The sequence below is a fragment of the Aquarana catesbeiana genome, linkage group LG06 (assembly GCF_042186555.1).
Source record: "Aquarana catesbeiana isolate 2022-GZ linkage group LG06, ASM4218655v1, whole genome shotgun sequence".
In the NCBI taxonomy this organism is placed as follows: Eukaryota; Metazoa; Chordata; class Amphibia; order Anura; family Ranidae; genus Aquarana; species Aquarana catesbeiana.
The window spans coordinates 2,059,477-2,087,336 of NC_133329.1; the positions used below are offsets into that span (position 1 = coordinate 2,059,477).

The 27,860-nt window shown below is 54.5% G+C and overlaps 1 protein-coding gene across 1 annotated transcript; it reads right to left on the reverse strand.

Moving 5' to 3' along the window:
* PELO (pelota mRNA surveillance and ribosome rescue factor) lies at window positions 1–27,411 on the reverse strand. Its single transcript, XM_073635295.1, has 13 exons — window positions 27,136–27,411; window positions 22,435–22,527; window positions 22,204–22,354; window positions 21,782–21,872; window positions 19,418–19,581; window positions 18,719–18,779; window positions 18,399–18,560; window positions 15,942–15,988; window positions 13,504–13,577; window positions 9,046–9,117; window positions 8,888–8,962; window positions 7,828–7,859; window positions 1–361 (listed from the first exon to the last, which is right to left on the reverse strand). The coding sequence occupies exons 1-13, from the start codon at window positions 27,174–27,176 to the stop codon at window positions 273–275; spliced, it is 1,152 nt and encodes a 383-aa protein (XP_073491396.1). The 5' UTR covers window positions 27,177–27,411; the 3' UTR covers window positions 1–272.
* Between the last annotated feature and the right edge of the window lie 449 nt (window positions 27,412–27,860).

Genomic DNA, 27,860 nt, shown 5'->3' on the forward strand with positions numbered 1-27,860 from the left:
TGCGGTCCACACTCCACATCTTTTATTGCTGGACCATGGCAGATGACATTATGTGACCTCATATACCAATGACATCACAATGAGAGCATTGATCTCCCCCCAGCGCACGTCCCGTATCCTGTATAATAAATAACGGCCATTCAGTCAATTAGGCTTCCATTGTATCTCCCATGCAGAGCCACACATGGGCGGGGGAGGAGCCAGATATGAGAGAGGGCGGGTCCACATAAAGTCAGACATGGGAGGGGACAGGGTGAGTCTTCCTCAGAGCTTCAGTCTTCGTCTGAGCTTGACTCCTCATCTGACCCGTCAGCCACTGGAAATCGTAGGATGGCCGCCACGCCTGTCAGCTGGTTCAGTTCTGAAAAACAAAAACATCCACCATTCAATGACATTAAATCCCTTTATTATATCCACATATGGGACAGCCTGTCCCTAGTACTCCGGGTACCGCCCCACATGGGTCAACCTGTCCCTAGTACTCCGGGTACCGCCCCACATGGGTCAACCTGTCCCTAGTACTCCGGGTACCGCCCCACATGGGTCAACCTGTCCCTAGTACTCCATGTACCGCCCCACATGGGTCAGCCTGTCCCTAGTACTCCGGGTACCGCCCCACATGGGTCAGCCTGTCCCTAGTACTCCGGGTACCGCCCCACATGGGTCAGCCTGTCCCTAGTACTCCGGGTACCGCCCCACATGGGTCAGCCTGTCCCTAGTACTCCGGGTACCGCCCCACATGGGTCAGCCTGTCCCTAGTACTCCGGGTACCGCCCCACATGGGTCAGCCTGTCCCTAGTACTCCGGGTACCGCCCCACATGGGTCAGCCTGTCCCTAGTACTCCGGGTACCGCCCCACATGGGTCAACCTGTCCCTAGTACTCCGGGTACCGCCCCATATGGGTCAACCTGTCCCTAGTACTCCGGGTACCGCCTCATATGGGTCAGCCTGTCCCTAGTACTCCGGGTACCGCCCCATATGGGTCAGCCTGTCCCTAGTACTCCGGGTACCGCCCCATATGGGTCAGCCTGTCCCTAGTACTCCGGGTACCGCCCCACATGGGTCAACCTGTCCCTAGTACTCCGGGTACCGCCCCACATGGGTCAACCTGTCCCTAGTACTCCGGGTACCGCCCCACATGGGTCAACCTGTCCCTAGTACTCCTTGTACCGCCCCACATGGGTCAACCTGTCCCTAGTACTCCGGGTACCGCCCCACATGGGTCAACCTGTCCCTAGTACTCCATGTACCGCCCCACATGGGTCAACCTGTCCCTAGTACTCCGGGTACCGCCCCACATGGGTCAACCTGTCCCTAGTACTCCATGTACCGCCCCACATGGGTCAACCTGTCCCTAGTACTCCGGGTACGGCCCCACATGGGTCAACCTGTCCCTAGTACTCCATGTACCGCCCCACATGGGTCAACCTGTCCCTAGTACTCCATGTACCGCCCCACATGGGTCAGCCTGTCCCTAGTACTCCGGGTACCGCCCCATATGGGCATATGGGTCAGCCTGTCCCTAGTACTCCGGGTACCGCCCCACATGGGTCAACCTGTCCCTAGTACTCCGGGTACCGCCCCACATGGGTCAGCCTGTCCCTAGTACTCCGGGTACCGCCCCACATGGGTCAACCTGTCCCTAGTACTCCGGGTACCGCCCCACATGGGTCAACCTGCCCCTAGTACTCCGGGTACCGCCCCACATGGGTCAACCTGCCCCTAGTACTCCATGTACCGCCCCACATGGGTCAGCCTGTCCCTAGTACTCCGGGTACCGCCCCACATGGGTCAGCCTGTCCCTAGTACTCCGGGTACCGCCCCACATGGGTCAGCCTGTCCCTAGTACTCCGGGTACCGCCCCACATGGGTCAACCTGTCCCTAGTACTCCGGGTACCGCCCCACATGGGTCAACCTTTCCCTAGTACTCCGGGTACCGCCCCACATGGGTCAACCTGTCCCTAGTACTCCGGGTACCGCCCCACATGGGTCAGCCTGTCCCTAGTACTTCGGGTACCGCCCCACATGGGTCAACCTGTCCCTAGTACTCCGGGTACCGCCCCACATGGGTCAGCCTGTCCCTAGTACTCCGGGTACCGCCCCACATGGGTCAGCCTGTCCCTAGTACTCCGGGTACCGCCCCACATGGGTCAGCCTGTCCCTAGTACTCCGGGTACCGCCCCACATGGGTCAGCCTGTCCCTAGTACTCCGGGTACCGCCCCACATGGGTCAACCTGTCCCTAGTACTCCGGGTACCGCCCCACATGGGTCAACCTGTCCCTAGTACTCCATGTACCGCCCCACATGGGTCAACCTGTCCCTAGTACTCCGGGTACCGCCTCATATGGGTCAGCCTGTCCCTAGTACTCCGGGTACCGCCCCACATGGGTCAGCCTGTCCCTAGTACTCCGGGTACCGCCCCACATGGGTCAACCTGTCCCTAGTACTCCGGGTACCGCCCCACATGGGTCAACCTTTCCCTAGTACTCCGGGTACCGCCCCACATGGGTCAACCTGTCCCTAGTACTCCTTGTACCGCCCCACATGGGTCAACCTGTCCCTAGTACTCCGGGTACTGCCCCACATGGGTCAGCCTGTCCCTAGTACTCCGGGTACCGCCCCATATGGGTCAGCCTGTCCCTAGTACTCCGGGTACCGCCCCACATGGGTCAACCTGTCCCTAGTACTCCGGGTACCGCCCCACATGGGTCAACCTGTCCCTAGTACTCCGGGTACCGCCCCACATGGGTCAACCTGTCCCTAGTACTCCGGGTACTGCCCCACATGGGTCAACCTGCCCCTAGTACTCCGGGTACCGCCCCACATGGGTCAACCTGCCCCTAGTACTCCATGTACCGCCCCACATGGGTCAACCTGTCCCTAGTACTCCGGGTACCGCCTCATATGGGTCAGCCTGTCCCTAGTACTCCGGGTACCGCCCCATATGGGTCAGCCTGTCCCTAGTACTCCGGGTACCGCCCCACATGGGTCAACCTGTCCCTAGTACTCCGGGTACCGCCTCATATGGGTCAGCCTGTCCCTAGTACTCCGGGTACCGCCTCATATGGGTCAGCCTGTCCCTAGTACTCCGGGTACTGCCCCATATGGGTCAGCCTGTCCCTAGTACTCCGGGTACCGCCCCACATGGGTCAACCTGTCCCTAGTACTCCGGGTACCGCCCCATATGCGTCAGCCTGTCCCTAGTACTCCGGGTACCGCCCCACATGGGTCAGCCTGTCCCTAGTACTCCGGGTACCGCCCCACATGGGTCAGCCTGTCCCTAGTACTCCGGGTACCGCCCCACATGGGTCAACCTGTCCCTAGTACTCCATGTACCGCCCCACATGGGTCAACCTGTCCCTAGTACTCCGGGTACCGCCTCATATGGGTCAGCCTGTCCCTAGTACTTCGGGTACCGCCCCACATGGGTCAACCTGTCCCTAGTACTCCGGGTACCGCCCCACATGGGTCAGCCTGTCCCTAGTACTTCGGGTACCGCCCCACATGGGTCAACCTGTCCCTAGTACTCCGGGTACCGCCCCACATGGGTCAGCCTGTCCCTAGTACTCCGGGTACCGCCCCACATGGGTCAGCCTGTCCCTAGTACTCCGGGTACCGCCCCACATGGGTCAGCCTGTCCCTAGTACTCCGGGTACCGCCCCACATGGGTCAGCCTGTCCCTAGTACTCCGGGTACCGCCCCACATGGGTCAACCTGTCCCTAGTACTCCGGGTACCGCCCCACATGGGTCAACCTGTCCCTAGTACTCCATGTACCGCCCCACATGGGTCAACCTGTCCCTAGTACTCCGGGTACCGCCTCATATGGGTCAGCCTGTCCCTAGTACTCCGGGTACCGCCCCACATGGGTCAGCCTGTCCCTAGTACTCCGGGTACCGCCCCACATGGGTCAACCTGTCCCTAGTACTCCGGGTACCGCCCCACATGGGTCAACCTTTCCCTAGTACTCCGGGTACCGCCCCACATGGGTCAACCTGTCCCTAGTACTCCTTGTACCGCCCCACATGGGTCAACCTGTCCCTAGTACTCCGGGTACTGCCCCACATGGGTCAGCCTGTCCCTAGTACTCCGGGTACCGCCCCATATGGGTCAGCCTGTCCCTAGTACTCCGGGTACCGCCCCACATGGGTCAACCTGTCCCTAGTACTCCGGGTACCGCCCCACATGGGTCAACCTGTCCCTAGTACTCCGGGTACTGCCCCACATGGGTCAACCTGCCCCTAGTACTCCGGGTACCGCCCCACATGGGTCAACCTGCCCCTAGTACTCCATGTACCGCCCCACATGGGTCAACCTGTCCCTAGTACTCCGGGTACCGCCTCATATGGGTCAGCCTGTCCCTAGTACTCCGGGTACCGCCCCATATGGGTCAGCCTGTCCCTAGTACTCCGGGTACCGCCCCACATGGGTCAACCTGTCCCTAGTACTCCGGGTACCGCCTCATATGGGTCAGCCTGTCCCTAGTACTCCGGGTACCGCCCCACATGGGTCAGCCTGTCCCTAGTACTCCGGGTACCGCCCCACATGGGTCAACCTGTCCCTAGTACTCCGGGTACCGCCCCACATGGGTCAACCTTTCCCTAGTACTCCGGGTACCGCCCCACATGGGTCAACCTGTCCCTAGTACTCCTTGTACCGCCCCACATGGGTCAACCTGTCCCTAGTACTCCGGGTACCGCCCCACATGGGTCAGCCTGTCCCTAGTACTCTGGGTACCGCCCCATATGGGTCAGCCTGTCCCTAGTACTCCGGGTACCGCCCCACATGGGTCAACCTGTCCCTAGTACTCCGGGTACCGCCCCACATGGGTCAACCTGTCCCTAGTACTCCGGGTACCGCCCCACATGGGTCAACCTGCCCCTAGTACTCCGGGTACCGCCCCACATGGGTCAACCTGCCCCTAGTACTCCATGTACCGCCCCACATGGGTCAACCTGTCCCTAGTACTCCTTGTACCGCCCCACATGGGTCAACCTGTCCCTAGTACTCCGGGTACCGCCCCACATGGGTCAGCCTGTCCCTAGTACTCCGGGTACCGCCCCATATGGGTCAGCCTGTCCCTAGTACTCCGGGTACCGCCCCACATGGGTCAACCTGTCCCTAGTACTCCGGGTACCGCCCCACATGGGTCAACCTGTCCCTAGTACTCCGGGTACCGCCCCACATGGGTCAACCTGCCCCTAGTACTCCGGGTACCGCCCCACATGGGTCAACCTGCCCCTAGTACTCCATGTACCGCCCCACATGGGTCAACCTGTCCCTAGTACTCCGGGTACCGCCTCATATGGGTCAGCCTGTCCCTAGTACTCCGGGTACCGCCCCATATGGGTCAGCCTGTCCCTAGTACTCCGGGTACCGCCCCACATGGGTCAACCTGTCCCTAGTACTCCGGGTACCGCCTCATATGGGTCAGCCTGTCCCTAGTACTCCGGGTACCGCCTCATATGGGTCAGCCTGTCCCTAGTACTCCGGGTACTGCCCCATATGGGTCAGCCTGTCCCTAGTACTCCGGGTACCGCCCCACATGGGTCAGCCTGTCCCTAGTACTCCGGGTACCGCCCCACATGGGTCAACCTGTCCCTAGTACTCCGGGTACCGCCCCACATGGGTCAACCTGTCCCTAGTACTCCGGGTACCGCCCCACATGGGTCAACCTGTCCCTAGTACTCCTTGTACCGCCCCACATGGGTCAACCTGTCCCTAGTACTCCGGGTACCGCCCCACATGGGTCAGCCTGTCCCTAGTACTCCGGGTACCGCCCCATATGGGTCAGCCTGTCCCTAGTACTCCGGGTACCGCCCCACATGGGTCAGCCTGTCCCTAGTACTCCGGGTACCGCCCCACATGGGTCAACCTGTCCCTAGTACTCCGGGTACCGCCCCACATGGGTCAACCTGCCCCTAGTACTCCGGGTACCGCCCCACATGGGTCAACCTGCCCCTAGTACTCCATGTACCGCCCCACATGGGTCAACCTGTCCCTAGTACTCCGGGTACCGCCTCATATGGGTCAGCCTGTCCCTAGTACTCCGGGTACCGCCCCATATGGGTCAGCCTGTCCCTAGTACTCCGGGTACTGCCCCATATGGGTCAGCCTGTCCCTAGTACTCCGGGTACCGCCCCACATGGGTCAACCTGTCCCTAGTACTCCGGGTACCGCCCCACATGGGTCAACCTGTCCCTAGTACTCCTGGTACCGCCCCACATGGGTCAACCTGTCCCTAGTACTCCGGGTACCGCCTCACATGGGTCAACCTGTCCCTAGTACTCCGGGTACCGCCTCATATGGGTCAGCCTGTCCCTAGTACTCCGGGTACCGCCCCACATGGGTCAGCCTGTCCCTAGTACTCCGGGTACCGCCCCACATGGGTCAGCCTGTCCCTAGTACTCCGGGTACCGCCCCACATGGGTCAGCCTGTCCCTAGTACTCCGGGTACCGCCCCACATGGGTCAGCCTGTCCCTAGTACTCCGGGTACCGCCCCACATGGGTCAACCTGTCCCTAGTACTCCGGGTACCGCCCCACATGGGTCAACCTGTCCCTAGTACTCCGGGTACCGCCCCACATGGGTCAGCCTGTCCCTAGTACTCCGGGTACCGCCTCATATGGGTCAACCTTTCCCTAGTACTCCGGGTACCGCCCCACATGGGTCAACCTGTCCCTAGTACTCCTTGTACCGCCCCACATGGGTCAACCTGTCCCTAGTACTCCTTGTACCGCCCCACATGGGTCAGCCTGTCCCTAGTACTCCGGGTACCGCCCCATATGGGTCAGCCTGTCCCTAGTACTCCGGGTACCGCCCCACATGGGTCAACCTGTCCCTAGTACTCCGGGTACCGCCCCACATGGGTCAACCTGTCCCTAGTACTCCGGGTACTGCCCCACATGGGTCAACCTGCCCCTAGTACTCCGGGTACCGCCCCACATGGGTCAACCTGCCCCTAGTACTCCATGTACCGCCCCACATGGGTCAACCTGTCCCTAGTACTCCGGGTACCGCCTCATATGGGTCAGCCTGTCCCTAGTACTCCGGGTACCGCCCCACATGGGTCAACCTGTCCCTAGTACTCCGGGTACCGCCTCATATGGGTCAGCCTGTCCCTAGTACTCCGGGTACCGCCCCACATGGGTCAACCTGTCCCTAGTACTCCGGGTACCGCCTCATATGGGTCAGCCTGTCCCTAGTACTCCGGGTACCGCCTCATATGGGTCAGCCTGTCCCTAGTACTCCGGGTACTGCCCCATATGGGTCAGCCTGTCCCTAGTACTCCGGGTACCGCCCCACATGGGTCAACCTGTCCCTAGTACTCCGGGTACCGCCCCATATGCGTCAGCCTGTCCCTAGTACTCCGGGTACCGCCCCACATGGGTCAGCCTGTCCCTAGTACTCCGGGTACCGCCCCACATGGGTCAGCCTGTCCCTAGTACTCCGGGTACCGCCCCACATGGGTTGGCCTGTCCCTAGTACTCCGGGTACCACCTCTATGCCTGTCCCTAGTACTCCGGGTACCGCCCCATATGCGTCAGCCTGTCCCTAGTACTCCGGGTACCGCCCCACATGGGTCAGCCTGTCCCTAGTACTCCGGGTACCGCCCCACATGGGTTGGCCTGTCCCTAGTACTCCGGGTACCACCTCTATGCCTGTCCCTAGTACTCTATTTACCCCTACATGGGTGTTTAGGCATCATTCAGGGTCAAAGTTAACACAAGCATTTAAATCCTGCTGCCTGTGCCATTCAACAAATCTAATCCCTCCTGACAGATCTACTAATAACCACCCCCCCCCTCCCCATAAGGCTACTTACGTTCTCCGGAGACGTGCAGGCTGGAGAATATCCTGAAACAAGAAGGAGAAGAGTAAAAACTCCCAGAATTCACTGCAGCCCACCCATGTGACCAACCGCAAGCAGGCAGATCCAAACATCCACCCCGGACTCCGACACACCCACACAGACCATGAAATATCATATGATATACGGTGATGTCACTCATTCAAATCACAAAGCTCCACCCCCCATAACAACCCCACCCCCCAAGACAAACACACCCAAGTATTGCCTACTCCATCGTTTCCCCACCCACGTCATCTGCTTACCTCCTTCTGCCTAATAGCGCATGTGATGTCCTTACATAAAACTCTACCCTCCCAAGACACACCCCCAAGGAGCACCTGCTCTATGATTTCCTTGCACCTCCTTCTGTCCAATAGCTTCTGTGATGTCCCTACACAAAGTCCTGCCCCCAAGACACACACCCAAGCAGCATCTGCTCTATGATTTCCTCACCCACCTTCTTCTGCCCAATAGCTCCTGTGATATAACTACACGAAGCCCCACCCCTACATTATTACCCCACTTCCAAGACACACACTCAAGGAGCATCTGCTCTCAGCTTTCTCCACCGACCTCCTTTTGCCCAATAGCTCCTGTGATGTAACTACACAAAGCTCCACCCCTGGGTTATTGCCTCAGGACACATTCCAGAGGAGCATCTGCTCTTCTCCGCCCACATCATTCGCTCACCTCCTTCTGCCCAATGGCTTTTGTGATGTCCCCACGCAAAGCCCCAAGACACACACCTGAGGAGCATCTACCCTTTCATTTCTATGCCCATATCACCTGCTCACCTTCTTCTGCCCAATATCTCCTGTGATGTAACTAAACAAAGCCCCACCCCCGATTATCACCCCCCTCCAAGACACACACCCGAGGAGTATCTACTGTATCATTTCTCCACCCACGTCATCCGCTCAACTTTTGCCGAATGGCTTTTTGATGTCCCTACACAAAAGCACTGCCCCTTATTAAAACCCCGCCTCCAAGGCACACACCCAAGGATGTTCTGCTCTATCATTTCCCCACCCACCTTACGGTTCCCCCGTTGTCTTTCACGCTGTCCACCAGTCTCACGTATCGGCTTCGTGTCGGCACGTCCTGATGTCTGGAGGAGAGGATACAGAGTGTCAGGGAAGCTGCGGCCTACGCAACCAACAGGAGAGCACATTGTAGGTCAACCGCACTCACCTGAACAGCTCGTCTGTCACCAGCAACGTATCGATGGCCAGCCCCTCGTTAGCCCTCTCCACGTGTTTAATCCTAGGAAGGAAACATCAAGAGATGAGGAAGATGGCGAGAGCACAGGCCCGGGAGGAACAATTCTACTGGTGTCACACATGACAGACGTCCTGATGGAGGGACCATTCCCTGGGACCAGATCTTGTCTGCTAAGAAAATCTGCCCTTGAGTTCTCCACCCCAGAAGTGTGCACTGCGGTGATTGCTGGAGCATGAAACTCCACCCAGGACAGACTCCACCTTCACCACAACATTCCTGATGTAAGCCACAACTTTCTCTCTTTATCTCAACCCCAATCTGTCAACTGCTTCATTTAAAGTCCCAATGCCCCCCTTTTTCTCTCGTGCACCTGGGATGCAGGCACAATCCTGTGCTTCACTCAAAGTCCCAAAACCTCCCATTTCTACAATGAATTTGGCCCAAATGGCTGGTCAGAAGGAGGTCCAAAGAGCTAAGGGGACTAGCTTGGCTCTCCAGAATGTTAACTGGAAGTGTTAAATCTCAGAACTCTGCCCCAACCCAGAAGACTGACGTCCATTTTCCATTGTAAGGGGAGAAGACTGACAACCGGCAACAGCGGGAAAAGGAGCCACCACGACAAGGAAATCTTGACCGCCCCATGCCCTGGGAATGTCCCATTGCAGGTTTCCTGAGTAGAACCACTTCAAAAAGGGACACCGCCAATCCCACCACCCACAAGTAGCTCCATGGAGAAGACCAACATCAGGAAGGGGGGTGAGATTTCTCCTGGGGCAGGAGGACATCCACCTAAACACTCCTGATGCCCCCTCCCCCAATGATAAGCCACAAATTTGAATTTGGACCAGCTGACTGGTCAAAAGGATGTCCAATGAGGTAGACTAACGTGGAACTGGTGGATGTTGATTGGAAGAGTTGAGTCTGAAGAGACCAACAACCCTGAAAAAACAGAGGGGTTAGAACTCTGCTCAACCCAGAAGACTAGCATCCATCTTTCATTGTAAGTGGAGAACAAAACTGCCCTTGGGCAACAGAAGCCACCATGACAAGGACATCTTGGTCCTTGCATGCAACCAAATCGTCCTGACTAGAGAAAGACTGTCCCACACCCTGGGAATGTTCCATTGCAGAACCACTTCAAAAGAGGACACCACCAATCCCACCACTCAGAATGTAGCTCCACAGGGAAGACTAATATCAAGACTGGAGTTGCCAAATTATGTCAACCTCTCCTGGAGCACGAGAACGTCCACCGTAAAGCTCTTGATGTCCCCTCAATGTAGGCCTTGTCTGAATTTTGACCAGATGACTGGTCAGAAGGATATCCAATGAGGTAGACAAAATTAGAACTGCTGGATGTTGATTGGAAGGGTTCATTCTGAAGAGACCAACAATCCTAAAGACACAGCACTCCACCCCAACCCAGAAGACTAGCGTCCATCTTCCATTGTAAGGGGAGAACCGGTCTGACAACCATCAATGGTGGGGACTAAAGCCACCATGACAAGGACATCTTGGTACCTGGATATAACCAAACCAAAGAACGACTGTCCCACCCTGAGAATGTTCCATTGCAAGATTCCTGAGTAGAACAGAGCCGACGGAACCACTTTGAACGGAGATACCACCAATTTCACCACTAACATGCAGCTCCATAGGGAAGACCAACGTCAGGATTGGAGCTGCTGAACCTCACCCTGCAGCTAGGTCAGCTTCTCCTGGGTCAGGAGACCATCTACCTGAAGGGTATCCAGAAGCATTAAGTACTCCAATCTAAATGGGCAATTGTAATTAAAGCTTTACCAGCAACTAAATGGTGAGAGGGTCTATCTACACAAACCATCAAATTTACAGTGCCTTGAAAAAGTATTCATAGCAATTGAAATTTTCCACGTTTTGTCATATTATAACTAAAAAAATGTAAATGTATTTTATGTGATAGACCAACACAAAGTGTACATAATTGTGAAGTGGAAGAAAAATGTTACAAATAAATGTGAAAAGTGTGGGGGGGGCATTTGTATTCAGCCCCCTTTACTCTGATACCCCTAACTAAAATCTAGTGGAACCAATTGCCTTCAGAAGTCACCTAATTAGTAAATAGAGTCCACCTGTGTGTCATTTAATCTCAGTATAAATACAGCTGTTATGTGAAGCCCTCAGGGGTTTGTTAGAGTTCCTTAGTGAACAAACAGCATCATGAAGGCCAAGGAACACACCAGACAGGTCAGGGATAAAGTGTTGAGAAGTATAAAGCAGGGTTAGGTTATAAAAAAAATCTGCCAAGCTTTGAACATCTCACGGAGCTCTGTTCAATCAATCATCGGAAAATGGAAAGAGTATGGCACAACTGCAAACCTACCAAGACATGGCCGTCCACCTAAACTGACCGGCCGGGCAAGGAGAGCATTCATCAGAGAAGAGCCAAGAGGTCCATGGTAACTCTGGAGGAGCTGCAGAGATCCACAGCTCAGGTGGGAGAATCTGTCCACAGGACAACTATTAGTCGTGTTCTCCACAAATCTGCCCTTTATGGAAGAGTGACAAGAAGAAAGACATTGGTGAAAGAAAGTCATAAGAAGTCCTGTTTGTAGTTTGTGAGAAGCCATGTGGAGGACACAGCAAACATGTGGAAGAAGGTGATCTGGTCACACGAGACCAAAATTCAACTTTATGGCCTAAAAGTAAAACGCTATGTGTGGGGAAAACTAACACTGCACATCACCCTGAACACACCATCCCCACCGTGAAACATGGTGGTGGCAGCTTAATGTGGTGGGGATGCTTTTCTTCAACAGGGACAGGGAAGCTGGTCAGAGTTGATGGGAAGATGGATGGAGACAAATACAGGACAATCTTAGAAGAAAACCTGTTATGCCCCGTACACACGGTCGGATATTGATCGGACATTCCGACAACAAAATCCATGGATTTTTTCCGACGTATGTTGGATCAAACTTGTCCTGCATACACACGATCGCACAAAGTTTTCGGAAAATCTGATCGCTCTGAACGCGGTGACGTAAAACACGTACGTCGGGACTATAAACGGGGCAGTAGCCAATAGCCTTCGTCTCTTAATTTATTCTGAGCATGCGTCAGATTTGTGTACACACAATCGGAATTTAACCGATCGGATTTTGTTGTCGGAAAATTTTATATCCTGCTCTCAAACTTTGTGTGTCGGAAATTCCGACGGAAAAAGTACGATGGGGCCCACACACGATCAGAATTTCCGACAACACAATCCGATCACACTTTTTCCATCGGAAAATCCAACCGTGTGTACAGGGCATTAGAGTCTACAAAAGACTTGAGACCGGGGCGGAGGTTCACCTCCCAGCAGGACAACGACCCGAAACATCCAGCCAGAGCTACAATGGAATGGTTTAGATCAAAGCATATTCATGTGTTAGAATGGCCCAGTCACAGTCCAGACCTAAATCACATTGAGAATCTGTGGCAAGACTTGAAAATTGCTGATCACAGACGCTCTCCATCCAATCTGACAGAGCTTGAGATATTTTACAAAGAAGAATGGGCAGAAATGTCCTCTCTAGATGTGCAAAGCTGGTAGAGACATCCCCAAAAAGACTTGTAGAGAAAGGGGGTTCTACAAAGAATTGACTCCGGGGGGCGCCATACAAATGCCCCTCCCCCACACTTTTCACATATTTATTTGTATCATTTTCCTTCCACTTCACAATTATGTGACACTTTGTGTTGGTCTATCACATAAAATCCCAATAAAATACATTTATGTTTTTGGTTGTAACAAAATGTGTGAGAATTTCAAGGGGTATGAATACTTTTTCAAGACACTGTATGTTCAACCAGACCAGTCACATGACATTGTTGTCCGTAAAGAAGATTGTACCATGAGATGGGCAGTGGGCAGTGTTGTGAGGGCTCTGCGTGCAGAAGGGAAGGGTGAAGATAGAGATATCAGACACGTCCATCCTAGAGCAGTGTCCCATGACAGGGGAAGACTTCAGAGCGGAGCTGTGCTGGTTTGGGTGGAGCAGAGCGGGTGCAGACATGTTGGTGCTCTGGCAGAGGGTGAAGGGGGTTTTCTCAGTACACCAGATGTTCGCTCTGCGAGGCAGGGTGGGTGCCCAGGACCAGAGCCAGGGATCAGGGTGTGGCGATACGGAGGAGCAGATAAGGATCTGCAGGTGAGAACGACTGATAACCCTGGGGGCGTCACATCTCCCATGACCTAACCTGCTCCCAAGAAAACAGGAAACACGAGACATACATCATAAACGCATGGATTTCCCCAGCACAATATGGCCTATTTATCATGGTGGACACGGCTACCACAGGGGGACAGAGGGAGAGGACACCGTCTGGAGGGACAGAGGGAGGAGGACATAAGCTCAGAGATAGAAGATGGCATAGATCTGGGGGGCAGAAGAAGGGTCTTACCCATAGAACGCCCGGTCAGGCTCATGCTGCAGCATTTTGTAGAAGTCGGACAGGGCTTTAATTTCAGCAGCTGCCTGAAATCATGAAAAAAAGGCCATTAGTTTGCCAGTGTAGAGAGAAGGAAAGATGGAGGGCGACACGGGGGGACGACACACAGCTGGAGGGCGACACGGGGGGGAAGACACACAGCCGGAGGGCGACACGGGGGGAAGACACACAGCCGGAGGGCGACACGGGGGGAAGACACACAGCCGGAGGGCGACACGGGGGGAAGACACACAGCCGGAGGGCGACACGGGGGGAAGACACACAGCCGGAGGGCGACACGGGGGGACGACACACAGCTGGAGGGCGACACGGGGGGGGGGGGGGGGGAGGGACGACGACACACAGCTGGAGGACGGCACACAGCTGGAGGGCGACGACGACACACAGCTGGAGGGCGACGACGACACACAGGGGGGGGGACACACAGCTGGAGGGCGACACGGGGGGGGGGGGGGGACACACACACAGCTGGAGGGCGACACGGGGGGGGGGGGGACACACAGCTGGAGGGCGACACGGTGGGGGGGCGACACACAGCTGGAGGGCGACACGGTGGGGGGGGGCGACACGGAGGGGGGGCGACACACAGCTGGAGGGCGACACGGAGGGGGGGGCGACACACAGCTGGAGGGCGACACGGAGGGGGGGGCGACACACAGCTGGAGGGCGACACGGAGGGGGACGACACGGAGGGGGACGACACACAGCTGGAGGGCGACACGGAGGGGGACGACACACAGCTGGAGGGCGACACGGAGGGGGACGACACACAGCTGGAGGGCGACACGGAGGGGGACGACACACAGCTGGAGGGCGACACGGAGGGGGACGACACACAGCTGGAGGGCGACACGGAGGGGGACGACACACAGCTGGAGGGCGACACGGAGGGGGACGACACACAGCTGGAGGGGGACGACACACAGCTGGAGGGGGACGACACACAGCTGGAGGGGGACGACACACAGCTGGAGGGGGACGACACACAGCTGGAGGGGGACGACACACAGCTGGAGGGGGACGACACACAGCTGGAGGGGGACGACACACAGCTGGAGGGGGACGACACACAGCTGGAGGGGGACGACACACAGCTGGAGGGGGACGACACACAGCTGGAGGGCGACACGGAGGGGGACGACACACAGCTGGAGGGCGACACGGAGGGGGACGACACACAGCTGGAGGGCGACACGGAGGGGGACGACACACAGCTGGAGGGCGACACGGAGGGGGACGACACACAGCTGGAGGGCGACACGGAGGGGGACGACACACAGCTGGAGGGCGACACGGAGGGGGACGACACACAGCTGGAGGGCGACACGGAGGGGGACGACACACAGCTGGAGGGCGACACGGAGGGGGACGACACACAGCTGGAGGGCGACACGGAGGGGGACGACACACAGCTGGAGGGCGACACGGAGGGGGACGACACACAGCTGGAGGGCGACACGGAGGGGGACGACACACAGCTGGAGGGCGACACGGAGGGGGACGACACACAGCTGGAGGGCGACACGGAGGGGGACGACACACAGCTGGAGGGCGACACGGAGGGGGACGACACACAGCTGGAGGGCGACACGGAGGGGGACGACACACAGCTGGAGGGCGACACGGAGGGGGACGACACACAGCTGGAGGGCGACATGGAGGGGGACGACACACAGCTGGAGGGCGACACGGAGGGGGACGACACACAGCTGGAGGGCGACACGGGGGGGGACGACACACAGCTGGAGGGCGACACGGGGGGGACGACACACAGCTGGAGGGCGACACGGAGGGGGACGACACACAGCTGGAGGGCGACGACACACAGCTGGAGGGCGACACGGAGGGGGACGACACACAGCTGGAGGGCGACACGGAGGGGGACGACACACAGCTGGAGGGCGACACGGAGGGGGACGACACACAGCTGGAGGGCGACACGGAGGGGGACGACACACAGCTGGAGGGCGACACGGAGGGGGACGACACACAGCTGGAGGGCGACACGGAGGGGGACGACACACAGCTGGAGGGCGACACGGAGGGGGACGACACACAGCTGGAGGGCGACACGGAGGGGGACGACACACAGCTGGAGGGCGACACGGAGGGGGACGACACACAGCTGGAGGGCGACATGGAGGGGGACGACACACAGCTGGAGGGCGACACGGGGGGATGACACACAGCTGGAGGGCGACACGGAGGGGGACGACACACAGCTGGAGGGCGACACGGAGGGGGACGACACACACAGCTGGAGGGCGACACGGAGGGGGACGACACACACAGCTGGAGGGCGACACGGGGGGACGACACACAGCTGGAGGGCGACACGGGGGGACGACACACAGCTGGAGGGCGACACGGGGGTGGGGGGGCACGCTCACCTTTGTATCTGCTAGCCTGGCAGTGACAGCGGGATCAGTCAGAACCTCTGAAAGTACAAAATGTGAAAAGAACGTTTGATTATACTACACAGAATAAGAACAAAAACAGACAAACTCCACTTTATATGTCCCCATCACCCCCACCCTGCCAATGCCAGGGGGACTTTATATGGCATTCCACACTGCCCCCCACTGGAGGGGGGGGGGGGGGGGTGTTTTGCCACATCTGGAGATGATGAACCTGAGTCAGCTATGTGAGGAGTACCTGTGTCCGGAGGAACTGTGGGGGTCCTGTGAGGGAGTCCATCAAGTTTAAAAAGCAAACTTATTGTAGTTCACTTACAATTAGTCATCATGATGTGTAAAACCGCGGCTCTCAGCGTGCTTCCATCTCCCCGCCTGACGTGTTTCATCCAACCGGATTTCATCAGAGCCTCTGATGGCGGGGAGATGGAAGCACGCTGAGAGCCGCGGTTTTACACATCATGATGACTAATTGTAAGTGAACTACAATAAGTTTGCTTTTTAAACTTGACAGGCTTCACTATTGCTTTTCTTTTCATTTGGGTATCGCTGACCTATTGACTGGACATTCTACTCTGGCTCTGGAGTTCGTGATTTTGGTGGCTTTATGTGAAAAAGTGCCCATTATATCTTATGATCGGATCCGTTTCTATTCACCATCAGTGTTGGGAGAAGTGATGCTTTGGGATTATTATATGCCTATTTATCACAATTTTCTGGTAAGCAGATTGGTTTCACATTGGGTGTGGTGCGCCTTTCCATACACACTGAAGCTGGTGAAGGGTCCTTTCATATGTATCCCTTTATGGAAAGATCGGTTATTTGAAACAAGCGCTGCATTTGGACTTTTATTTATTATAGTTTGACGATCAACAAACTGTGCTGGCTGCTTTTATAGATAATATGACATTATAGTAAACGCGGATACCCACCCTCTTTTTTCTTTTAACCTGTGTTGGAGTACCCGTGTCTGGAGGAGCTATGGGAGTACCTGTGAGGGAGTGCCTGTGTCTGGAGTACCTGTGAGGGAGTGCCTGTGTCTGGAGTACCTGTGAGGGAGTGCCTGTGTCTGGAGTACCTGTGAGGGAGTGCCTGTGTCTGGAGTACCTGTGAGGGAGTGCCTGTGTCTGGAGTACCTGTGAGGGAGTGCCTGTGTCTGGAGTACCTGTGAGGGAGTGCCTGTGTCTGGAGTACCTGTGAGGGAGTGCCTGTGTCTGGAGTACCTGTGAGGGAGTGCCTGTGTCTGGAGTACCTGTGAGGGAGTGCCTGTGTCTGGAGGAGCTGTGGGAGTGCCTGTGTCTGGAGGAGCTGTGGGACTGCCTGTGTCTGGAGGAGCTGTGGGACTGCCTGTGTCTGGAGGAGCTGTGGGACTACCTGTGTCTGGAGGAGCTGTGGGACTACCTGTGTCTGGAGGAGCTGTGGGAGTGCCTGTGTCTGGAGGAGCTGTGGGACTACCTGTGTCTGGAGGAGCTGTGGGACTACCTGTGTCTGGAGGAGTTGTGGGACTACCTGTGTCTGGAGGAGCTGTGGGACTACCTGTGTCTGGAGGAGCTGTGGGACTACCTGTGTCTGGAGGAGCTGTGGGACTACCTGTGTCTGGAGGAGCTGTGGGACTACCTGTGTCTGGAGGAGCTGTGGGAGTACCTGTGTCTGGAGGAGCTGTGGGAGTACCTGTGTCTGGAGGAGCTGTGGGAGTGCTTGTGTCTGGAGGAGCTGTGGGAGTACCTGTGAGGGAGTACCTTTGTCTGGAGGAGCTGTGGGAGTACCTGTGTCTGGAGGAGCTGTGGGAGTACCTGTGTCTGGAGGAGCTGTGGGAGTACCTGTGTCTGGAGGAGCTGTGGGAGTACCTGTGTCTGGAGGAGCTGTGGGAGTACCTGTGTCTGGAGGAGCTGTGGGAGTACCTGTGTCTGGAGGAGCTGTGGGAGTACCTGTGAGGGAGTACCTTTGTCTGGAGGAGCTGTGGGAGTACCTGTGTCTGGAGGAGCTGTGGGAGTACCTGTGAGGGAGTGCTTGTGTCTGGAGGAGCTGTGTGAGTACTTGTGTCTGGAGGAGCTGTGGGAGTACCTGTGAGGGAGTACTTGTGTCTGGAGGAGCTGTGGGAGTACCTGTGAGGGAGTGCTTGTGTCTGGAGGAGCTGTGGGAGTACCTGTGAGGGAGTGCTTGTGTCTGGAGGAGCTGTGGGAGTACCTGTGAGGGAGTGCTTGTGTCTGGAGGACTTGTGGGAGTACCTGTGAGGGAGTGCTTGTGTCTGGAGGAGCTGTGGGAGTACCTGTGAGGGAGTACTTGTGTCTGGAAGAGCTGTGGGAGAACCTGTGAGGGAGTGCTTGTGTCTGGAGGAGCTGTGGGAGTACCTGTGAGGGAGTACTTGTGTCTGGAGGACTTGTGGGAGTACCTGTGAGGGAGTACTTGTGTCTGGAAGAGCTGTGAGAGTACCTGTGAGGGAGTGCTTGTGTCCAGATGAGCTGTGCACTTGCAGGAACTTCCCTCTGTTTTCCAGGATCGTCTTCAGATCTTGTTTCACAGCTCGAAGGAAAAGGAACTCGCAGAATTGTTCCCGGACAAACCCTGGAGATGCCACCAAAACCACCTTCACCACTGAGGAGGACAAGAACAAGATTGCAGGGAGGGGTGAGATAAGCAGAAACGATGGTGGGGGGAAAACGACAGACGGGCAGAGCTGGGGTCGGGGGTTCAGGAGGGACAGACTGACAGGCGGAGCTCAGAGGAACACGAAGGAAACAGTGAGGACTTACCATCAAAGTTGATGTGACGGATAATTCCCTGCATGACCTGTTCATAGAACTTATCCAGAGCCTGAGAGACAGACAAGATGCACAAAAGATAATATGAAGGACCAAATCAAGGGAAGGTGTCCAAGAGAGGCATATGGGAAGACAAGATGGAGGATGGGATCAAGGGAAGATGTCAACGAGAGGCACACAGGAAGACAAGATGAAGGATCAAATTGAAGGAAAGATGTTCAAAAGAGGCACACAGGTAGATAAGATGGAGGACCAAAACAAGGGGAGATGTCCAAGAGAGGCACAGGGCAAGATAAGTTGGTGGACCGAATCAAGGGAAGATGTCCAAGAGAAGTACATGGAAAGACAAGATGGAGGCCCGAATCAAGGGAAGATGGAGGACCACCAAATCATGGGGAGATGTCCAAGAGGTGCACAGGAGAATATGGAGGACCTAATCAAGGGAAGAGGTACACAAGAAGTCAAGACTAAGGACATGAGGCACACAGGAAGCTATGATGGAGCATGGGACCAAGGGATGGCACCAGAGAGGTACATGGGAGGAGAAAAGGGATGATGGGATCAAGGGAAATGTGTTTAAGAGGCACACAGGAAGAAAACATGGAGGACGGGAGACACACGTGAGGACAGAATCACGGGAAGGTGTCAGGGAGAGTCACAGAAGATAGAATGCAGCCAATCACTGGGCACCTTTTCATGTTGGGTGCAGTTACCCCTCCTCTTGCGCGGGATGTTTGTCTCTATCTTGGCACGGAGGAGAGTCATACTGGGTGTGACCAGACAGATGTGGGCGAGTCCTTCCTGCATGACCACTGCCGCAACATCAGCACTGAAGGCGGGGTCACAGGCCTGCTCTAAGGAAAGAGAGTTTTTTTTTTAGAGGAAGGGCATCCAATCATCATCTACCGGGCTCAGTACCACTGTATGCCACCCTCTGCCCGCACTTACCGTACTCATCATCTACCGGGCTCAGTACCAATGTATGCCACCCTCTACCAGCACCCACTCATCTACCGGGCTCAGTACCACTGTATGCCACCCTTTGCCCGCACTTACCGTACTCATCATCTACCGGGCTCAGTACCAATGTATGCCACCCTCTACCAGCACCCACTCATCTACCGGCTCAGTACCAATGTATGCCACCCTCTACCGGCACTCACTCATCATCTACCGGGCTCAGTACCAATGTATGCCACCCTCTACCGGCACTCACTCATCATCTACCGGGCTCAGTACCGATGTATGCCCACCCTCTGCCCGCACCTACTCATCATCTACCGGGCTCAGTACCAATGTATGCCTCCCTCTGCCCGCACCCACTCATCATCTACCGGGCTCAGTACCAATGTATGCCACTCTCTGCCGGCACCCACTCATCTATCAGGCTCAGTACCGATGTATGCCACCCTCTGCCCGCACCCACACATCATCTATCAGACTCAGTACCAATGTATACCACCCTCTTCCGGCACCCACTCATCATCTATTGGGCTCAGTACCGATGTATGCCACCCTCTGCCCGCACCCACACATCATCTATCAGACTCAGTACCGATGTATACCACCCTCTTCCGGCACCCACTCATCATCTATTGGGCTCAGTACCGATGTATGCCACCCTCTTCCGGCACCCACTCATCTATCGGGCTCAGTACCAATGTATGCCTCCCTCTGCCAGCACCCACTCATCATCTACTGGGCTCAGTACCGATGTATGCCACCCTCTGCTGGCACCCACTCATCATCTATCAGGCTCAGCACCGATGTATGGGTGCCGGCAGAGGGTGGCATACATCGGTACTGAGCCCAGTAGATGATGAGTGGGTGCTGGCAGAGGGAGGCATACATCGGTGCTGAGATTGATAGATGAGTGGGTGGCACTCATCATCTATCAGGCTCAGCACCGATGTATGCCTCCCTCTGCCAGCACCCACTCATCATCTACTGGGCTCAGCACCGATGTATGCCTTCCTCTGCCGGCACCCACTCATCATCTACTGGGCTCAGCACCAATGTATGCCACCCTCTGCCGGCACCCACTCATCATCTACTGGGCTCAGCACCAATGTATGCCACCCTCTGCCGGCACCCACTCATCATCTACTGGGCTCAGCACCAATGTATGCCACCCTCTGCCGGCACCCACTCATCATCTACTGGGCTCAGCACCAATGTATGCCACCCTCTGCCGGCACCCACTCATCCATCGGGCTCAGTACCGATGTATGCCACCCTCTGCCGGCACCCACTCATCCATCGGGCTCAGTACAAATGTATGCCTCCCTCTGCTGGCACCCACTCATCCATCGGGCTCAGTACCGATGTATGCCACCCTCTGCCGGCACCCACTCATCCATCGGGCTCAGTACCGATGTATGCCACCCTCTGCCGGCACCCACTCATCCATCGGGCTCAGTACAAATGTATGCCTCCCTCTGCTGGCACCCACTCATCCATCGGGCTCAGTACCGATGTATGCCACCCTCTGCCGGCACCCACTCATCTATCGGGCTCAGTACCGATGTATGCCACCCTTTGCCCGCACTTACCGTACTCATCATCTACCGGGCTCAGTACCAATGTATGCCTCCCTCTACCGGCACCCACTCATCATCTATCAGGCTCAGCACCGATATATGGGTGCCGGCAGAGGGTGGCATACATCGGTACTGAGCCTGATAGATGATGAGTGGGTGCTGGCAGAGGGAGGCATACATCGGTGCTGAGATTAATAGATGATGAGTGGGTGCCGGCAGAGGATGGCATACATTGGTGCTGAGCCCAGTAGATGATGAGTGGGTGCCGGAAGAGGGTGGCACCCATCTATCAGGCTCAGTACCGATGTATGCCTTCCTCTGCCGGCACCCACTCATCATCTATCAGGCTTAGTACCGATGTATGCCACCCTCTGCCGGCACCCACTCATCATCTATCAGGCTCAGTACCGATGTATGCTGTACTCTTGACCCCAGTGTGTGAAGATCACAAGGACTATTCATAGTAACAATGTGTGCACTTTGAGTAGGGTGCGGACCGATGGTCCTCTCTTACCGATCCTCTCCAGCACAATGCTGTCCCACTGCTTCTTGGCCAGGGTGAACTTGCGGTTCGGTTCCAGCTCAATGGTGTGATAGGCCCCCATCTGCAGACAAGAGGAGACGGGTGAGAGACGGGGGGCCCAGGGGGGGTTATGAAGGTGTGGAGCGCAGGGGGAGGAGTTTGAAGAGGAGGAGCACATTGGGTGGAGTGTGGGGGAGGTATGAATGGGTGGAGCACATTGGGCGGAGTGTGAGGGGGGCGGGGGGGTATGAAGGGGTGGAGCACAGGGGGTGGAGTATGAAGAGGAGGAGCACATTGGGTGGAGTGTGGGGGAGGTATGAATGGGTGGAGCACATTGGGCGGAGTGTGGGGGGGGGGGGGGGAGCAGCACAGAAGTAGTGAGAGTGGGTGGAGCACAGGGGAGGAGCCCTCACCTTGACATACTGGTTCTCCTGGATGTTGGTGCCTTTCACCCGGAGCTGGCAGACCTGAGAGTCGAAGTCGATGGTCTCAATCCGGATGGTGAGTGTGGTCCGGACCCGGGTGCTGCCGACACTTCCTGTAGTGGACTCAGTCTGTACCTTCCTTCAAGCAGACACAGTGGCATCATGAGCACCGCACAACTCCGCCCCCACCGCACAACTCCGCCCCAGAGGAGTACATACCTGATAGTGGAGGCTTGCAGGCTATCCCCCACCTGCAGCAGGTTATAGGTGTGCCACATGTCCTCCGCCTCATCCGGGAGCAACGTCACCTGACTGGGAGAGAGAAGTCACATGACGCTATCCCCATCCCCCAATACAGATAACACAGTACAAGAGAAGCGGTACTGTGCAGAGTCCATATATACAGGTGTTATGGGAAGTTGTACTGTGTATGGGATGGAAGTTGTACTGTGTTTGTGGGATGGCCTGAGAGCCAGGAAGGTGGAGGGACAGTAATGGTGCACCACCCCTCCCCCAATACAATGACAGATGTCTCAATAAACCCCAAAACTCTCCTTGTCTGCAGTCGCCTTTCATAGATTGGAGGATTAGTAGAACACACAGCGGGAAGTGTAATAGGGAGGGGCCTCAGAGATGAGGAACCTCCTTCTTCTGGACACTTCTCCGCACCGCGCTACACAGACTCCGCCCACTGGGTGTGTCCCACTGTCCTATGGTATACACAGCAGAGAACACAGTTGTAGGCTGCGATTTCTCTACGCGTTTCACAGATGTGCTTCCCCAGGGGAGGGGCGTTGTAGATGATGGAAATAAGAAGAACCAAAATCTTCACCAAACATGAAAAGAAGAATCTACAGACCATATATGGTGACACGAGTGAGTCGGGACATCCCTCACAATCATACTGTATACAGATTTTCTATCACTCCAAAATATGTTAATAGAAAAAAAATATATATATATATATCTATATATAGTATATGGTATGTGGGGGTCAGACTACGATACACTCCACAATACTGAATGTGATTTTATGTTCTACCAGAAAGATGCTGATAAAATTTCCATGTGAAATGTCGGTTATGGCCGCCACCAGGAGACAGAGGAAGGAGGAAACAAGAGAAGGTGACATAGTCCTCTCATCTACACCCCAACCTATGCTCCTCACAGACATGGAGGATACAAGAGAAGGTGACATAGTCCTCTCCTCTACACCCCAACCTATGTTCATCACAGACATGGAGGATACAAGAGAAGGTGACATAGTCCTCTCATCTACACCCTAACCTATGCTCCTCATAGACATGGAGGATACAAGAGAAGGTGAGATAGTCCTCTCATCTACACCCCAACCTATGTTCATCACAGACATGGAGGATACAAGAGAAGGTGACATAGTCCTCTCATACACACTCCAACCTATGTTCATCGCAGACATGGAGGATACAAGAGAAGGTGACATAGTCCTCTCATCTACACCCTAACCTATGCTCCTCATAGACATGGAGGATACAAGAGAAGGTGAGATAGTCCTCTCATCTACACCCCAACCTATGTTCATCAGAGACATGGAGGATACAAGAGAAGGTGACATAGTCCTCTCATTTACACCCCAACCTATGCTCATCACAGACATGGAGGAAACAAGAGAAGGTGAAATAGTCCTCTCATCTACACCCCAACCTATGCTCATCACAGATATGCAGGATACAAGAGAAGGTAACATAGTCCTCTCATCTACACCCCAACCTATGATCATCGCAGACATGGAGGATACAAGAGAGGGTGACCTAGTCCTCTCATCTACACCCCAACCTATGATCATCACAGACATGGAGGATACAAGAGAAGGTGACATAGTCCTCTCATCTACACTCCAACCTATGCTCATCACAGACATGGAGGATACAAGAGAAGGTGACATAGTCCTCTCATCTATACCCTAACCTATGATCATCACAGACATGGAGGATACAAGAGAAGGTGACATAGTGCTCTCATCTACACCCCAACCTATGCTCCTCACAGACATGGAGGATACAAGAGAAGGTGACATAGTCCTTTCATCTACACTCCAACCTATGTTCATCACAGACATGGAGGATACAAGAGAAGGTGACATAGTGCTCTCATCTACACAACAACCTATGCTCATCACAGACATGGAGGAAACAAGAGAAGGTGAAATAGTCCTCTCATCTACACCCCAACCTATGCTCATCACAGATATGGAGGATACAAGAGAAGGTAACATAGTCCTCTCATCTACACCCCAACCTATGATCATCTCAGACATGGAGGATACAAGAGAGGGTGACCTAGTCCTTTCATCTACACCCCAACCTATGCTCATCACAGATATGGAGGATACAAGAGAAGGTAACATAGTCCTCTCATCTACACCCCAACCTATGATCATCTCAGACATGGAGGATACAAGAGAGGGTGACCTAGTCCTTTCATCTACACCCCAACCTATGCTCATCACAGACATGGAGGATACAAGAGAAGGTGACATAGTCCTCTCATCTACACCCCAACCTATGATCATCTCAGACATGGAGGATACAAGAGAGGGTGACCTAGTCCTTTCATCTACACTCCAACCTATGCTCATCACAGACATGGAGGATACAAGAGAGAGTGACATAGTCCTCTCCTCTACACCCCAACCTATGTTCATCACAGACATGGAGGATACAAGAGAGAGTGACATAGTCCTCTCCTCTACACCCCAACCTATGCTCATCACAGACATGGAGGATACAAGAAAAGGTGACATGGTGCTCTCATCTTCATCCCAACCTATGCTTATCATAGACATGGAGGAAACAAGAGAAGGTGACATAGTGCTCTCATCTTCATCCCAACCTATGTTCATCACAGACATGGAGGATACAAGAGAAGGTGACATAGTCCTCTCATCTACACCCCAACCTATGTTCATCACAGACATGGAGGATACAAGAGAAGGTGACATAGTCCTTTCATCTACACCCCAACCTATGCTCATCACAGACATGGAGGATACAAGAGAAGGTGACATAGTCCTCTCATCTACACCCCAACCTATGATCATGACAGACATGGAGGATACAAGAGAAGGTGACATAGTCCTCTCATCTACACCCCAACCTATGTTCATCACAGACATGGAGGATACAAGAGAAGGTGACATAGTGCTCTCCTCTACACCCCAACCTATGCTCATCACAGACATGGAGGATACAAGAGAGGGTGACATAGTCCTCTCATCTACACCCCAACCTATGTTCATCACAGACATGGAGGATACAAGAGAAGGTGACATAGTCCTCTCATCTACACCCCAACCTATGTTCATCACAGACATGGAGGATACAAGAGAAGGTGACATAGTGCTCTCCTCTACACCCCAACCTATGCTCATCACAGACATGGAGGATACAAGAGAAGGTGACATAGTGCTCTCATCCTCATCCCAACCTATGTTCATCACAGACATGGAGGATACAAGAGAAGGTGACATAGTGCTCTCATCTTCATCCCAACCTATGTTCATCACAGACATAGAGGATACAAGAGAAGGTGACATAGTGCTCTCATCTTCATCCCAACCTATGTTCATCACAGACATGGAGGATACAAGAGAAGGTGACATAGTCCTCTCATCTACACCCCAACCTATGCTCATCACAGACATGGAGGATACAAGAGAAGGTGACATAGTCCTCTCATCTACACCCCAACCTATGATCATGACAGACATGGAGGATACAAGAGAAGGTGACATAGTCCTCTCATCTACACCCCAACCTATGCTCATCACAGACATGGAGGATACAAGAGAAGGTGACATAGTGCTCTCCTCTACACCCCAACCTATGTTCATCACAGACATGGAGGATACAAGAGAAGGTGACATAGTGCTCTCCTCTACACCCCAACCTATGTTCATCACAGACATGGAGGATACAAGAGAAGGTGACATAGTCCTCTCATCTACACCCCAACCTATGTTCATCACAGACATGGAGGATACAAGAGAAGGTAACATAGTGCTCTCCTCTACACCCCAACCTATGTTCATCACAGACATGGAGGATACAAGAGAAGGTGACATAGTCCTCTCATCTACACCCCAACCTATGCTCTTCACAGACATGGAGGATACAAGAGAAGGTAACATAGTTCTCTCCTCTACACTCCAACCTATGCTCCTCACAGACATGGAGGATACAAGAGAAGGTGACATAGTCCTCTCATCTACACCCCAACCTATGTTCATCACAGACATGGAGGATACAAGAGAAGGTGACATAGTCCTCTCATCTACACCCCAATCTATGTTCATCACAGATATGGAGGATACAAGAGAAGGTGACATAGTCCTCTCATCTACACCCCAACCTATGCTCATCACAGACATGGAGGATACAAGAGAAGGTGACATAGTCCTCTCATCTACACCCCAATCTATGCTCATCACAGACATGGAGGATACAAGAGAAGGTGACATAGTCCTCTCCTCTACACAACAACCTATGTTCATCACAGACATGAAGAAGAAGGGGGTTCTTCATCATCTTGGGGTGTCTTCTCATTAAAGCGGAACTAAACCCACCAATTTAACAGTTACATCCCCGGAACGCCCCTAACCAACCTATCAAATATCTGGATTCCTGATCACATGAGCGGCACCATGGCAACTGCGCATCATACAGAGCCCAAGATGGCGGCTTCCTTGTCTGGAGAGGAGGGTTTAGTTCCACTTTAATCTTCCTGCTGTTATAAGAATGCTCCAGTCTATGGAGGAGGACTTCATACAAAGTTTTGGGGGATTGTATTGGAGGGCACCATGACTTCCCCCTTCACCTTGCTGCCTCTCAGTCCACACAGTGTCTTGTGTCTGGGATGGAAGTTGTACTGTGTATGGCTCACCCCGCGTTGTCTTTTTCGATGTCTTTTCGGATCAGCTTCATGTTTGCAGTCGGCTCTCTTCTCAATCATTGGAGTAATATGGCGGGTGAAGTCAGGGCGCCGCCATTTTTGTACACCCGCTGTTAAAAGTTAGCACTCAATACTATAAATAGTTGGGATTTTTGTGATGCGGGAGATCGTCCCAAGGGATTTCAGTGATAGAAGTCACCGTCTGACCTTCCCAGCAAGGCTCCGAACCGATCAACTGTGCTCAGAGTGTACCAACATGGCCGCCGCAGCATTTCCTGATTACGGCTGTACTGTGCACCACGTGTAACTTCCGGAGCCCCGCCCCTTCCGGGACCCACAGGAGCGCCATATTAACTGAGGGCAACAGGGGATGGACTCTTCACGGATACCAGAGGAGGGCGCTGTGATATTATTATTATTATTATATGAATACATGATTGATATCGTGCCAACAGTTTATCATCATCCTCATTATTGTTATATCCGCACCTCCCAACTTCCTGAGATGGGAATGAGGGACACCTATCAGCAAAAGCCTGCAGGCATAGGACACACCCCCTGGCCACACCCCCTTAAAGGAGAATTGTACAAAAAAACAAGATTGGTTAAACCCACAAGTGATTTTTTACCACAACTATTCCTTTATATCGGCTTTTAAAATGTACAAATGTAGAAATTTAGAGATCAGATGAAACGTTTAGAGCTGGAAAAACACT

Coding starts and splice junctions, on each gene's coding strand:
- PELO (XM_073635295.1), bottom strand. CDS start 27,176: ATGAAGCTGATCCGAAAAGACATCGAAAAAGACAACGCGGG. Junction 22,528..27,135: donor ATCGAAAAAGACAACGCGGG/GTGAGCCATACA, acceptor TCTCTCTCCCAG/TCAGGTGACGTTGCTCCCGG. Junction 18,561..18,718: donor CCGTCACATCAACTTTGATG/GTAAGTCCTCAC, acceptor TGTCCTCCTCAG/TGGTGAAGGTGGTTTTGGTG.